Genomic DNA, 16,014 nt, shown 5'->3' on the forward strand with positions numbered 1-16,014 from the left:
AAAGGAGGCTGCAGAATAGGTTAAGGTTGGGTTTTGAAAGGCCTTGAAAGCTAAATGGAGGGAGGAGTTTATAGCTTATCCTGGAGGAAATAGGGAGTCATTAGAATTTTTTGAGTAGGGGAGTGACATGATCATATCTGCTTGGACAGCTCTATGGAGGATAGACTGGAGTAATGAGAGACTTAAAGCAGAGAGACCAGTTAGGAACTGTTTTTGTTTGAGCCCTGAAGGTAAGAGGATGGAAGGAGCAGCTTGAGGAGGGGAAGAGTCAAATGCAGGAAAAGGAGAGAGAAGACAAAAATGGAGGCCAAGGAAAGACCTATGAGATGCCCTTTCCACTTTGATATCTGCAGATCCTCCACAAAAGCTGCCTATGTAGAAAGAAACAATGGTATAGTTTGGTTTTGTTTTAATTAGAATTATGCTGCAAGTGAGGGTCAAATGCGTTGATAAGTCTTTGCTAGTGTGCAACCAGGAACTAAAAATGATAGAGGAAGGGCAGGACTGTGCTTAGTAAGTGCAATTAGACAGTAATGAAGAAATAGAAATACATAAGGTAAATACAGTCTCATTATGCTTTTGGCATTTTTGCCTACTGAAACCACTGCCTAGAAGATTTGATCACTTGAACCGGGCAACTTTCCAATGCACTGAGTGTTCAATCTGTGAAACAGAAAGAGAATTTTAATACTGTGATAGGAAAAAAAATGTTTTTCCTTTAAGTACAGTTTTTAAATACATGCAATTGACTTTTGTTTGTTTGTTTTTCATTTAGTTTTTTTTGTTTTTAAACAACTTCACCTGTTCCTATTTCTTAACCTGGTCCTGCTGTCCCGTTCCATCCCTGGAGTTCTGCTCTCCTGGGCTGCTGCCAGTAACACATCTGTTGCCCTTGATACTCTGCCAGATCTTGACAGGAAAGATGCCTAGGGCTTGTGGGGCATGGAGATAGGGTAGATTCACTTTCCCATTATCAAATTCAATGCAGTTGCCTGACTGAGAAATAGGTTTTGGTACTAAGCGCCTTTGATTAATGTGGCATTAAAAAGGCAGCAAAGTTAATTCTCTGAGGAATACTGTCTAGTTACTGCTGTTTGTCCTTCCTTCTCCAAGAGGACCATGACATCAAGAAGGTGATGTCATGACTTGTGAGTGAATTGGATTTAAGTGAAGCAGGGCTGTGCAAAGTCACCAGCCTCACTTTCTCCTCCAGAACCATCTGAGCTCAGTGGCAAGATATAGATCAGGATGATTGAAAATGCCCTGCCTAAGGAATAATATTATATATAAGAAGAGAGAATTACGCAGCATCTGAACAAGGTTCTGAGAAGTCAGGGGAAAAGACATTTGGGGAACTCCATTAGGCAGACATGGAAGTGTAGACTTGCAATCCCGCGTACTGAGGAGGATGAGTCTGGTGGATCACTTGAGCTTGAGAATTTGGAGTTATAGTAAGGCTAAAGCTAAAGGCCTATTTGGCACCAATATAGTGAGTGCCCAGGCCTGGGGAGCCACCAGGGTACCTGTGCAGGTACACACTGTCCAGGGTCAGAAAAGGAGCAAGCTCCCATGCTGATCAGTAGTGGGATTGGGTCCATGAGTCCCACTACACTTCCATTCTGAGGGAGACAGGGATATACAGCTTTAAAAACAATAACAACAACAAATTCATGGCTTCTGTAAGTTAACAACTATTGAAATCTAAAGGAAAGAGCATTGGACTTGGAATCAGAAGAGACAAAGTTTGAAATCCTGTCCCAGACACTTGTCAGCAGTGTGACCCTGGACGCATTGCTTAACCTCTGAACCTCAGTGTCATCTGTAAGATAGGGAAAAGCATACTTGTGCTAACTATATCCTAGGTTAATTGTGAAGAAAGTACCTTTTAATACTTTCTTGAGCGAGTTTGTAATTTCATTGAGGCAGATAGCCCACTCTCTACACCAACTGTAGAGTAAAATAACTTGATAGACAATACTCAGGAGTTACCGTGACTAAAAGATCAACTTCATGGTCAAACTGATCATGGTCTTCCATGGACTTGGGTAAATAGTTTCTTGGGGAGTAAAAATAGGCTTGCATTTCATACCTTTCCAAGTTGGAAGGATCTGCCTTTCCTTTTGCTGGTATACCTTTTGAGAATACAACTTTCACATCCCAATAATGTAACAAGATAAGATTTAAATGAATAGTAAACCTAGAAGTACCATATAAACATGAATCATTATTTTGACTCTAACTTTTAAATCTTGGGCAGGTTATCTTCATATCCTCCAGGAGGTAGCCTTTGTGCATATAAAATATTATGACTAATTAATTCCCCATTGCTGAGAACTTCACTGAAAATAGTAGCTGTAACCAATAATGATAGGAAAAGCAACGAATACCATTATGACAGCATGCAATTCTGCAGGATTGAGGTGAAAAGTTCTAAAACGATGACCTTTTATCAGCAAGTAACATGGAGACACCAAGTGTCCTTCACCCAATAATGTCTATGATCTCATGGACATGTTCCGCAATGCAATACCATGGACAAGCATGCTATTGCCAGGGTTAAATGTCCCCAGAGGACAATCAGGAATTTACCTGTAGAATAGCCCAAAGAGAAGCTGGTGTGTAGAATGTACAACTTAGAAAGACCTTAGTAATCCTGTAAACTTTAAGGGGGGAGAAGAAAAGTTAAGCAATTTAGCTAAAGTCTCACAGTAAGTAATAGAAATGGGAGTAGAACCAGCTTCTTTGACCCCAAATTCAGTGTCCATCCTCTACTTGTTTGGTGGAAAAGAAAGAGCGCTACTTTAGTTAGAACACATGACTTTGAGTGGTCCCTAAACTCTTTCTTTTCCCTGAGCTTCTATTTTCTTTTCCATGAAATAGAGATAATATACTGTCTAACTAGTGGGGCTATTATTGGGAATAAATGAAATAAGGTGCCTAAAAACCTTTTGAAAACCATAGATTTTTGGGGGGAGTTGATTACTCCTCTCCTAAAACATTTCTAGTAGGGTAGAAGTAGACTCCTAAGAGTATCCTTGGTAACTGTAGTGCCTGGTTCTTTGTCATTATATAAATTTGCCTTACTTCTTTTCCAGAGAAAGTACAACTATGTCCGGGTGCGTCAGGAATGAATACATTATAATGCATGTATTGATGCCTACTATATGCTGGATATTATGCCACGCAATGGCAATACAAATACAATAAATGAAACAATGCCTACTCACAAAAGGCTTATAGTCTAACCAGAGACACAGCAGGGAAGTATAGAAGTGCATATGCAGAATAAATATACAAACAATAAATCATTATGAGAGGTAGACACTATGGGAGTTAGATTAAAGTATACTTATTCCAGTGATGCCGCTGTTGCTTAAAATAAATTTAGAACTCTTCTAGGGTTGCCCTGGAAGTCTGTGGCATGTTCAATCAATCAATCAATCAGCAAGCACTGTGCTAAGGCACTGGGATCCAAATGCAAAGACTGAAACGTTCATTGCTTTGAAGCTAGTCAGTGGTGACAAATTTTAGACCACAGTCCAGTCTGAGATAAAAGGCACCACAGATCTTCATACTGTAAAGGTGGGTTTGATTTAAAAAAACTGGTAAAATTCATTTAGAGCTACCTCTGATGAAAGGTGAGTGAACAAACCAACAAATGATTTTGGCAAGCAATGATGTCTTGTCATAAAATGATAAACAGTACTAACTTTTGCACAACTTGGGTGTTTCTGAATACTGTTCCAAAAGGGAAGAATGAGCAGCATTTTAGGCAATGGCAACAGAAATGAAATAAGTATACAGTTTCTCACAGTGATTACTTTGAAGGGCCCAACTCTCACTTGGATGTATTGTTCTGTCATGTTTATTAAAGCATCAATTCATACACCAAAGAGTAGGCTCTAAAGATCATTTTTAGAAGACATTTCTGGGAGTTATTATAGAATAACTTAATTGAGAATATAAGTTAATATTAATTAATTTAGTTAATTAATTAACTTAATAAATTAATAAATGAGTTATTGTAGCATGACTGAACAATCAATTTTTAAAAATAGGTGTGAAGAACACTAGACTGAGAAGAAATATATTCTACTAGAGACGAGGTGAATGTTACTAAAACAGATCATAAACTTGTCCCTCCCCTGTTCAAAAATCTTTAATGGAACCTCATTGACGACCAAATAAAGATTCCTTATCCTAGTTTTGAAGAACTTCTATCCTCGTTCCTCAACCTATCACTCCAGACTATTTGACTGTTCGCCTACCTTTATGCTACACTTCACCCAAATCGGACCACTTCTTCCCAAAAGAGACCCCATGCTTTCTTGTCTCTGGGCTTTCACCAATGTTATTCCTTCCATGTATAATTCTATCGCTTCTATGTATAATCTATCCCTTCTATGTATAATTTCCTTGCTCCATCCTCTACCCTCAACCCCAACCCATCAAATTTCATCTCTTAAAAATGTAACCAATTTTCAAGACTCAATGCAACTGTTAACTTTTTCATGAACCGCAGCAGCATTTCATTTATGCCTCTTATGTCACTCGTATTTTGCTTTCTGGCGTGGTTATCTGTACACTTACTTTATCTTCCCCCTCACCCTACTTTGTAGATTATAAATTCTCCAAGTCTGAGATGCTCTAATCCTCAGTCTTCTCCTATCTCACCCACTTAGCACCTGCTACAGTCTATTTCACACAGTAGAATTTATTGAATTAAATTGAAAAGGAGGGGTTTGGGGGCTACTTTGTCCTTGATTTATATCCCTGAAGCCAGCTGTTGATCATGAATGAAAGGTTTATGTGTTTCCAGACATATACTGGACCATAGGGAATGACCTACAAGGTCTCTATTCCATGCTGCCTAGACAGCCACTTTAGGGAACCAAGATGGAACTGGGTTCGGGCAACTTGATTGTGTGGGTATACATGGTTCCTAGAATTGGACCACGTTGAGTTTATGGGATGAGGTAGAGAAAAAAGGCTTTTTACTGGCTTTGGGTGATCAATATCTTTTCTTAAAATGTGTTAAAGAACGCTTTCACCCATTTACTTGACTACGGTTCCCTCCCCCTCAAGTTAGGCAACACCTTCTCTCTGATTATATCTTCTTTATCTTTCCAGTTTTTTAATGGACTCATCTTTTTAGGTAGCACCAGGCACAAGACTTAGAAGCACATGTCATGTGAACCCATAGCTAACTGTTATTGATTTCTTAGGCAGTTATGGTAAAGGAGCATTAATTATCGTTAGCATAGTTGCATTAATGCAGTTGTAATGAGCACCCCTTTGGGAATTCTTTACTGAGGAATGTGCTAATTATCAGATTATGGCAGCCAGTAGTGAAATGGGGTGGAGTTTGGTGTGCAGGTGGCAGGGAGGGTTTCACTGGCATACCTCTCAATTACCTTGCTAATCCGAACATGTGTGCCTCTATGAACACTGTCATATAACAGTCCAGAGCACATGTTTTCTTGGCTATGCTTGATTAATTGGGGGCCCAACCCTATGAACCATTCCCCTAAGGTATGTATGGGTGTGAACTCATTGTAGCTGCCTAGAATCTTCTCCCCATTTCCTCCCAGCTTTTAGGAGGAAGGTACCTCCCAGAATTACAAAATTTCTGAATAGATAGAACTTCAGAGATTAGGTAGTCCAACATATACTTGCACAAGAGTCTTCCATACAAAGTAATTTGTTACACTATTCAGTTAGCATGTATAAAACTCTTTAAGAATTGCAAATGACTTTACACATATTATCTTATCTTATTCCTATGACAATCCTGGGATATAGGTGTTTCTTGTTATAATCATTTTACAGTTGCAGTAACTGAAGCAAACAAAGGTTAAGTAAATTGCCCATGGTCCGAACGCATGTCTTCCTGGTGCTGAGTCCAACACTCATAGTACTACCTAGCTAAGTTTGACTAATTATTTAGTTAATTATTAAATAGTAACTTTTACCCAGGAATCCTGAGGGTCTCCCCTCCCAATTTTTTTAGTTGGTTTTTATTTTTTTTCTTTTCTTAAAAGGGGCCATTCCTTGAGTAACTGCTTAAAGAGGCCTATTCATTGAATGGGTGTATGTCACTCAAAGTAAGAGTCTGATAAGACCTTAGCCTAAAATGGCTAGGGTCCCACATTGCATTGTGAGCCATCTCCAGTTGTCCTGATGAATGTCAGGCCACTGGACCCGATGACCTGGAGGAGAAAGTGAAGTTGGTGACCTTGCACAACCACTCCTCTCTCACTCAAATCAAAGTCAACTGCAAGTCATGCCACCATCTTGATGTCATGGTCCTCTCTGAGAATGAAGGACAAACACGGCCCAGCTAATTTACATTGACAACAAGTTATCATCCACTTTCTGCTGGAACAATTCTATCAGGCAAGGATCTATTACCTTCTGAAGCAGCGCTTTCTAACTTTTGTTAGGGAGGTTTTCTTACATCAAACTTGAATTTGTCCTTTTGCCTTTCCAGACATTACTCTTCATTATGTGCTCCAGAGTTGAGCAAATTGTTTATTTCATGTTCATTGATAGCGTTTCAAATGCTTCATGCTTCTCCTTTTCCCATAGTCCCTTCCCAGTTCCTTTAACTGGTCCTTACCATGTGAAGTCAACACCTTCAGAATACTGGTTGCCTTTTTCTAGACAATCTCTGGTTTATCAATATCCTTCTTAAAATGTAATTCCGATAACTGAACACAACACAATCAATTAGACCACCAAGAAGCATTTTATGAAGTATCTCATTTTTTCCAGGCACTGTGCACCAGCATAGTACCTAAATGATCCATAGCTTACATTCTCTAGAAGTAGACAATTTATATATGTGTAAGGTAGGGACTAGACCTGTGATTTATTTTATGTTGGCAGCTCCCAACAAGGAACTGCTTCTACCAATGCAAGTTGGCAGTTTCTCTGCAATTTGAAGTCTTAGTTTTCTTAGCACATAAAGTTACTTGACCAGGATCACATTCCATAACATGTGTAAGAAGGAGGACATGAATGTAAACTTCCCTCATCATAAAGCTAGCTCTCTATAAACCAGATCATGCTCTCTCTCCCCCACACCCCACTCTCTCTTGCAATAATGATGATGATGGCTCACTTTAAGATTTGTAAAGCACTTTGCAAGTATTCTCTCATTTGATCTTCACAACAACTGGGTGAGGAAGGTGCTTTTATTTGAGAGAGGCGTTAGAAGTTGTTGAGGTGAGAAGGAAGACAAAAAATGCCTCCTATATGGACATGGTTTTTGACCTGACCTCTCGAGGGTACCAGGGATGTTAAGAGGTGCAAGCAGGCTGTGCATTCCAGGCATGGGAGACAGTCTTAGAGAAAAATACTCCAGAGAGGGAATGCTGTGTGTGAGGAAGAGGTCCATTATAAATGGATCATTTTCCTAATATTTCATCTAATAAAAGAAACTAATTTCCACTTAATTCTGATCAAGTAAGAACTGATTGTTGAAGTCTCAAAACAGACCTTTGGAGTGATCAACTGTATTATAGCTTGGGAAAGGGGAGAGAACCACCAGGCATAGTTTAGGTAAGATAGATAGTAGATTTTGGAAAAGCAAATGTAAAAGATTTTAGAATGAGCATAAGTAGAATATATGGCCTAACATTTTGTAGGAAAAGTTGGTTCACGAAGAATGGGAAACTCAAGAAGAGCCATGAAACAGGAATCTGACAAGTGAAAAGATACAACTGTATTTGATGTCTTTAAAGAGAGAATTCAGATTTTTGACAAGCAAAAAAGTGGATTCAGTTTTCATTGCAAAAGAAAAGGTGCTCCTCTTCTAAAGGCTAACTTAGCCTTGATTTAGCTCCCAATCCATGGGGGTAGGTAGGTACCCACTTGGAGACTCTCAAAGCATCCTTTGCCCCTTGGTCGTCTTGCTGCTTATCCCTTGACAAACCCCAGCCCTGGATTATTTCTACCATCCACCTCTTTGACTTCTTTTTATGTGCAGTTGGTGGAAGTCATACTTCCACAATGATGCTGCAAATATATGTTATTTAATTTCAAGTGGACCCTCAAAGCACTGTGGAAATCTTATTCCTCTCTAATTGATTCCTTATTTCCCACAGCTCTTGCAAACCTCTTCTCTCCTCAAGCCTCCTATATCTCCCCCTCCCTCTCTCCTCTCAGTTGAGGCCCTTGACTCTTACTTCACTGAGAAAAGTGAAACCATTTGGCATGTATTCCCTCTTCTCCCCTTGTATTCATCTAAAAACTCCTTGATGTCACCTCCCTCTCTCTCTTTTCTTCCACTCGGATAATTAAGTAGCTCTTCTTCTTGTACCAACCATGTCTCTGTATGCACCCTCCATCCTGTCTCCTCCAGTAAATTTTCCTGTTAGTCATCACTCTTCCCCAACCTTTAATTTTTCTTAATATTCTAGTTTTTTCCACCTTTTATCTTCAAACATGCCCAAGTCTCCATCCTTAAAAATCATCCACTAAACCCTATCTAAGCTATCACCTTATATCTCTCCTCCTTTTCTCAGTTAAACTCCTAGAAAAGTCTGTATTAGTGGACTCTATATCCTCTCCTCTCCTTCACTCCTTAACCCTTTGTAGTCTGACTTCTTACCTCATCATAAAAATAAAATTGCTCTGTCCAAACTGCTAGATCTAATTTTTCCCCTCAGACCTCATACTTTTTTCACTTTCTCTGTCACATTACAAACTCCTAATGATTCCCTCTTCCTAGATACTCACTTTGAGTTTTCATGACGTGACTCTCTCTAGGTTCTCTTCCTATCTGTCTAACCATTCATTTTTAATATCCTTTGCTGATAAATATCCATATCATATCCTCTAACTATATTTTCTTAAAAGTTCTACTCTAGGCCCTTTTCTCTGCTTTTTCTCTTAATGACTTTATCCTCTTGGGTTTAATTATCATATCTATGCTGATGATCCCGGATCTATATGCCCAATGTAGTCTCTCCTCAGAGATTCAGTCCCACATCACCAACTTCCCTTTCGACATTTCAATTTGGATTTCCTGGAGATACCTCAAACTCAACATCCTAAATAAAACTCATCATCTTTCCCCTACCTAAACACACCTCTTTCGCAAACTTCCTTATTCTTGTCAAAGTCCTCATCGTCCTTGCAGTATCCTCAGTTTATAACTTTAGCTTTATCCTTGACTCCTTACTCTGTCTCATCTAAAATATTCAGTCACTCAATAAAATTTGCCATTTCTACTTCCTTAACATCTTTAAAAACTGTCCCTTTCTCTTTGCTAACACTAACCTCAAGAATCTAAGTTTTGATTCCCTCTCACCTAGACTATTGTGAAGGCTTTATATAGCTGTCAAATTGATTTTCCTCAGTTGCAGTTCTTACCGTGCCACTCCCTCAACTCAGCACCTTCCAGTGACTCCTGATTGCTAGGATAAAAAAAACTCTTTGATTTTTCAAGATCTTCACAAAATGGCCCCAACCTCTTTCAACCTTCTCATACTCTAGAAGTCAGTCAGCCTGGCCTTCTCTCTCTTCCTGATTCATGGTATTCCATCTCTTATCTCTGTCTTTACACTGGCCTTTCCCCATGACTGAAAAGCATTCCCTCCTTACCTCACTTCAGTAGATCTCTCATTTCCTTCAAGACACACCTCGAATACCACTTTTCATACAATATCTTTCCTTACTTCCCACAATTTCTGGTGCTTTTACTCTCTAATTATTACCTTGTATTTTTAAATATTTTCCATATATATTTATTTTACATACATATAATACACACACACACATATACACACATGTGTATATATTTTCTCACATGTAAGCTTCCTGAAAAAAGGGATTATTTCATTCCTGTCTTTGCAATCTCAGAACTTATTACAATGCCTGGTACATAGTAGGTGCTGAATAAATGTTTGTTGATTGATTGGTTTATTAATGTGTTCTGCCAAAGAATTGAGGAGGCCTATATATAGTTGCACCTTCATGAATTATGGATATCAATTGTCTTCAGAAGATCCTGAGAGGGCATCTTCCTTCTTCCTCCAGTTATCTCTTTTCCTTAGCTTATCCCAGAGATGCTCTCTGTTTTTGCTCTCAAAACCCCCTGCTTTTGCCTCTTCAGCATCTGTCAACCCCCATGCTATGTTGAGGTCTAAAGATACAGGTTGGAATAGGTTTCTTCTAGAGTGCCTCCCAACCCTGCAATTCTGCAGTTCTGGGGATTGAGCTGTAACTGTATGAATAACTTAGGTTTTGAGCAAAAGGTCTTCTGTCTGAGATCTAACCAATTGGGAATAGAATTGGCAAAACTGTGAATTTGATGAAATTTGTTTTTGGGACCTCCTCACCATTTATGCCCTTTCAATTTATGTTCAACTAGCATGCAGCACAATGTTCATAATGTATGTTATTAAATATGTATCAGATGAACCCTGATGTATATTTGATTTCATTCAACAGTGTTTATGAATGTTAGACTTCATATAGCATGGTTGTTTGCTCACAATTTTAAAAAAAAGAGGAGTTCTTTTGGTATTCAATTTTTTCCTACATTTGCCTCTTTTTTCTAGTTTTTATTTTTCATTATTTTTCCTTGTATTTTCTTCATTTTTCCTTCCCCTATCCCCTTCTAATTTCACTGTGTATCCCTCCTGTTTCTTATTTTTCATCTTTATTTTATTCTTTCTGATTTATTACTTGAAAATTCATTTCTCCACCTTCGTTGGTCCTACTTCCCACCCTTTTCCTTATGTATTGTTCTAAATCTTTGCACTCAGCTTATTTCTTCTTCTGTTTTGAAACGTTTTTCTATCTTGATATATATTCATTTTAGCTCCCTAACAGATCAGAGTTGGAGAGGCAATACATCTGATTTTAATAACATTGTTTCTGATATGCCTGGGTCCATGCTTAATCTCTCTCTCTCTTTTTATCTTCATAGGTATCTAATCAATGTCACTTTTGAGGGGAGGAATCTGTCCTTCAGCGAGGATGGCTACCAGATGCACCCTAAACTGGTGATAATCCTTCTGACCAAGGAGAGGAAATGGGAGAGGGTAGGACATGTCTTTGGTAATTCTCAGACTAAGGTAGAGAGGAAAGGATGTAATATAGGTGGAGGAAAGACACTGACTTGACCAAATCATTTTCTGAATTCAGGATGCACAAGTATACTGATATCTTCAATAACATAGCTTTTCCACAAATGAGTGTCTTTGTTCTGTCATGTTGGTTTTCATAAAATGCTCTAAATGAGGTTACATTCATTTTTGGTTCTGTTGCTAGCTTAGCTTTGAACTCCAATTTTTAGTAGATTATAAATATACAGCAGAATTAATTTTGAGGTAGAAAGCTTGTCTCCAGTATAATTGAGATGGAGAGCATCTTATGTACTCTGTTTGTAGCCACTTAATAAAAGCAACCATATGATCAGGTAGGCTAGGGAGTTGATTACTTGGCTTGATATGGTGTCTTGAAATGTTACAATTAAAAATTCGTTCTTGTGGGTCATAGCTATGGTAGTTTTCCTAGTCCCCTAGGAAACCTTCCACCGATATTTGTAAAAGAATTATGAAAGTTAATTGATAATGAGGACCCCAGCTTTCTCTCCGATATCTGAGAAGAGATATACTTGAAAGAACAGACTTCCCTCAGTAAAAGAATGTCATCACATCACAATCTTGCCTCCATGGCTTTATTACCTAGGTGTATGAACTGGATGTATTGAATAACAAGCAGAAGTCAGGGTCTTACACTCAAATGAAGGCTCTCACCACTCATTAAAGCCACTTGTTTCTTCCTTAGCTATGGGTTATCCATTATTTTCAGTATTCTAATGCCTGCTGTTTCTTCCAAAATGGTTCCGCCTTCTCTGATCTTATTTTCCCCTTAATCTAGCTGCTTTTCACTGATGCGGAAGAGATAGAATAATTCAAGATGTGTTGTAGGGTTCAGATTGTAAAAATGTCCTTATGTTTATGTCCAGAAGAGGAATCAGTATTACTGAGACCATATGAATATATCAAAATGCATCTAGCAGACTCAATGCTATAAAGTAGATTCTTTTAAAATATTGACCTTCTACAATGTTATGGGACTTTGAATCTATAAATTTAACAAATCCAGTTCAATTCAACAGATACTCATTAAGAGTCTGCTATTTTAAAGCACTGTGCTTGCTCCTAGGGATCCAAAAAATAAAAATCAAAAATGATACCTCATCTCGCTTTCATCTTCAACCCCTCCCTCCCACTGGTCTCCTTCTGTCTATCCCTAAGCAAATAAATAAACAAAAAAACTTTTTCTGGTCCTCCTATTATATCTTGCTATCCCACTTTTCCCTTCAATGCCAAGCTTAGTAGTCTGCACTTCCTATCCCATTTCATCACCACTCTATTACACCCAAGTTTTGCAAACTATTACCACAGTCCCACTGAAATTTGTCTCTCAAAGGGCATTCATGAGCTAATTGACAAATTCGGTATCCCTTCTATATATCCTCATCCTCCTTGATCTCTACATAGTTTATCCAGTTAACCTGTCAAAACTGTGTGGTGTAATACTGATCAGTGCATCCTGGAGACTTGGTCCCAACTCTACTTGTTCTAGAAAAATCTATCTGTGTGATTTATAGAGTAAATTACTTTCTTTCTGTGTACCTCATTTTTCCTGTTTGTAAAATGAGGGGGGTTGATATAGATAATTCTAGGGACTCTCTGAACGCTAAAATTATATGATTATTTTCCTGCTGGTTTGCAGGACCTTTTTCCTTCTCATTCCTGTCTTTCTTTTCTGGCTTATGTTCTGATTTGTCACTTTTTTAAAGTGATTTGTCTACTTTACTTATTTGTCGGTAAATTTGTCTAATTTACTGATTTCTCACAATTTTTAAAGATTCTGTAATTGGCAATTTTCTCTCTTTACTGGGATAGGTTCTATACAATTCTCTATTTGGAAGAGTCAAATAACAGCCCTGCCATCTATGTTGAGTTCCAAATATGGGTTGCTTTGGAGGTATGTCTTGTTGCATCACTTCAATGTGCCTAACTCAGGATGTCCCAAACTGAACTGTGGACCTCAGTTTTCTTATCTGCAAAATGAAAGGGTTGGACTAGATCATTACTGAACTCCCCCTCAGCTTTAATTTTCTGTGGTTTTTAGTTTCATAAGGTGGAGAAATACAATAAATAAGGTGTTCTATGTATATATAAGGTTTGTATAAAATAAATAAAGGCAACTAAGGGGCCAAAGTTTTTCACGGAGGACAGCAGTTCCCTGCATACGTTTCTATGCTAAAAAGATGTAATGCATTGCTAGTCATTTGGTTCCTTTTGTGAAAAATGGTAATATAGTAGGAGTTACTATAAGAAGAGGTCATGAGGGAGCTCATATGTCCCCCAAATTTTGAATGAGGCTCTCCCTGTACAACAGTGAGTGTATATCAAAATCTCAAGGGTGGTGAAAGAGCCTTTATGGTTGGGAAGGATCTTGTCAACTGCTTTATGCATGAAATAAAATAGCAATCTATTGAAATGTGCTTTCTGAAACATTACCTTATATTTGTAAAAATCCTCATTCTCTAAAGCCACAGACCTGTCCATCTGCTTTATTTAGAAAATTCTGTGCTGCAGTTTATTGCCATCAGGCATGTAGGGCTGCACTTTGCAAACTATTAGAGAATGAAAGAGACCTAGGAAAACAAAGAGAACATTGAATAGGAAGTGAGATTCATTAGTCTCTGGCTTGCGGTACTGACTTAAAGGGGATGGCAGTTAGGTGGCACAGTAGAGAGAGAGTGGACCTGGAGTCAGGAAGACTTGAGTTCAAATTTAGCCTTGGACACTTCCTACCTCTGTGACTTTGGGACATTGACTTAACCTCTTTTTGCCTCAGTTTCTTCAGCTATAAAATCAGGATAATTATAGCACCTACCTCCCAGTGCTTTTGTGAAAATCAAGTGAGATAAAAATTGTAAAGGGCTTAGCACAGAGCCTGGCACATATTATATAAATGGTATTTAACTATTGTTAATTAACAGACTAACAATGTTGTGTGCATATCTATCGGTAAGAGTTTCTATCTTTAGATTTAGTGGAGGGGAGCAGGGCAGCCAGAAAAAATGTCTCTCAGTAGAGCCAAGACTATTATTGGGAATGCAGAAAATGCTCAGCAAAACATTTAGTGTTCTGGGGCTTGATCACAAAGTCTCTTGGTTTGCTCAGTTGCTACTGCTCTGTGCTTCCATTTCATCATCCCTAAAATGAGGGTAATAAAACTGGAATGTAGGAGGGGTGTGTTCTGAGTAATAACTTTGGGAAATTATGATGGTGCATTCTGAAGATGAAAGATGTAAACAGGGCTTAAATAGAGCAGTGCAGGTCAAAATTCAAGGGGACTATGTAGGATGCAAATCTCTTCACATTTTCTCTATACCCTAATACAAAAGAGGTCAAGACCTTCATAGTCCAAGAAATTTCATTCCTACTACAGTGGAATGCTCTCAGTTTATGGTATTGTAATTTTCAGGACCCTCTTTAATTAACTCTGATGTCATGGTGAAGCAACAATGAATGACAGCAAAACCTGTTTCTTGTGACCTCTACTAGGAGAAGGATGTGAAGTGTAGGAGTTAATCTGTAGCTCTTAAAAGTAATACCTTGAAGTATTAAAAGCCCCTGCTCCTTCCCTTTCCCAACAGCAAAATTAAGAAGAGCCTGATTTTACTGTTTGAAGCAGTGAGATTTAGACAGTCCAGTGCTAGAGAGTATTAGCCCACTTCTTTCACTTTCTGAAGCAAAGTGGTTGTACTGTCCCCCACCTCCATTCCCTCCAAGCTCCAAATCCCCAGATATATTGGAACCTAAAGACTGCAGAGTACATTACAGTGGAAATTCTCACTCCTACCCCCCCAAAAAGAACCCAAACCAAACCAAAACAGACAGTAAACCAGTGGCTTGCTCCTTCCAAAACTGGCAACTTTATTAGTAGACACTTGGTGGGGGGCAAGATGGGGTGGTTGGATTGGAGGAGATGTACACTCTACCTTAAATGTACACTCTACCTTGCCACGTTAGAGAGCAATTGCAGCACATTGTGGCTCACTTTTTGCATTTCAGAAGGAATTTTTGGACAAACAGAAACTGGAACCACTGACAGATTCAATTGCTGTTTTTTAATCACCTTAACCTAAGTGCTTAGACCAAGTGACTAGAAAATACGCCTGATTAACAAAGGCTGTGAGAGTTAGGGGATCATTTAGTTAGAAGAAAAAGGCTAAGGTTGCTATTCTCTTTCTAACAAAATATATTAATTATTGTGTAGAGAATAGGCACCAGCTATTTTCCATCTCTTTGGCAGCAGAACCAGAGGACATGTAGTTAAGCTAAAACTGAGAGAATCTATATGAGATGTTAGCAAGTGGGTTTTTTTGTCATCAGTGTTCTCCCATGATGTATAAAGTATATATGCTAAATGTTCACTACATTAAAAGCCTTTTTAATTTATCTAGCCAATTCTTTTTACCCTTTGTTCATCAAATTTATCAAATATAAACATGATTGAGAATATCACAAGAATATAACATTATATATGCATGGAATATGCTCTGGAGTTTCTCTCCCAGCATCCACATACTGTGGCAGGCTGAGTCCCCAGAGTAGTTATTCTATCTTCCAAAAGATTCTAAGGATAGAATAACCTGAGGTGCTGAGGGATATGTTTCTAAAGCTAAATCTTGGTCCAAACTGATTATTAATCCCATAAATTATCAGCAATTAGATTTTAGAAACAGTTATTTACTGTGATGTGATAACTAATTAAAACCTACCCCTCTCCTCCACCCAAAAATGTCTATGACTGTAACCCTCTCCCTTAAGTACAGATGGAGCTTTGAGGAAAGTGATCTCAAGCTTAGAGAATGAATGTGGTAAAGGATAACTTCAAAGAGTTTTATTTACTGGAGTCTTCAAGATATTCCCCTGCCAGTCTTCTTGTAGAACCTTGGATCTGCCTTTCCTC

General features: G+C 38.4%; 1 protein-coding gene across 1 annotated transcript in view; it reads left to right on the plus strand.

Annotated features, from left to right (window-relative positions):
• GRIN2B (glutamate ionotropic receptor NMDA type subunit 2B) overlaps positions 1 to 16,014 on the plus strand; it is a 619,338-nt gene that overhangs the window by 444,871 nt on the left and 158,453 nt on the right. Inside the window, exon 4 of the mRNA XM_072653890.1 lies at positions 10,940 to 11,054. Within this exon, the coding sequence (XP_072509991.1) occupies positions 10,940 to 11,054 (115 nt within the window). The remainder of the gene's footprint in view (positions 1 to 10,939; positions 11,055 to 16,014) is intronic.

Source organism: Notamacropus eugenii, chromosome 3 (genome assembly GCF_028372415.1).
Source record: "Notamacropus eugenii isolate mMacEug1 chromosome 3, mMacEug1.pri_v2, whole genome shotgun sequence".
Classification (NCBI taxonomy): Eukaryota; Metazoa; Chordata; class Mammalia; order Diprotodontia; family Macropodidae; genus Notamacropus; species Notamacropus eugenii.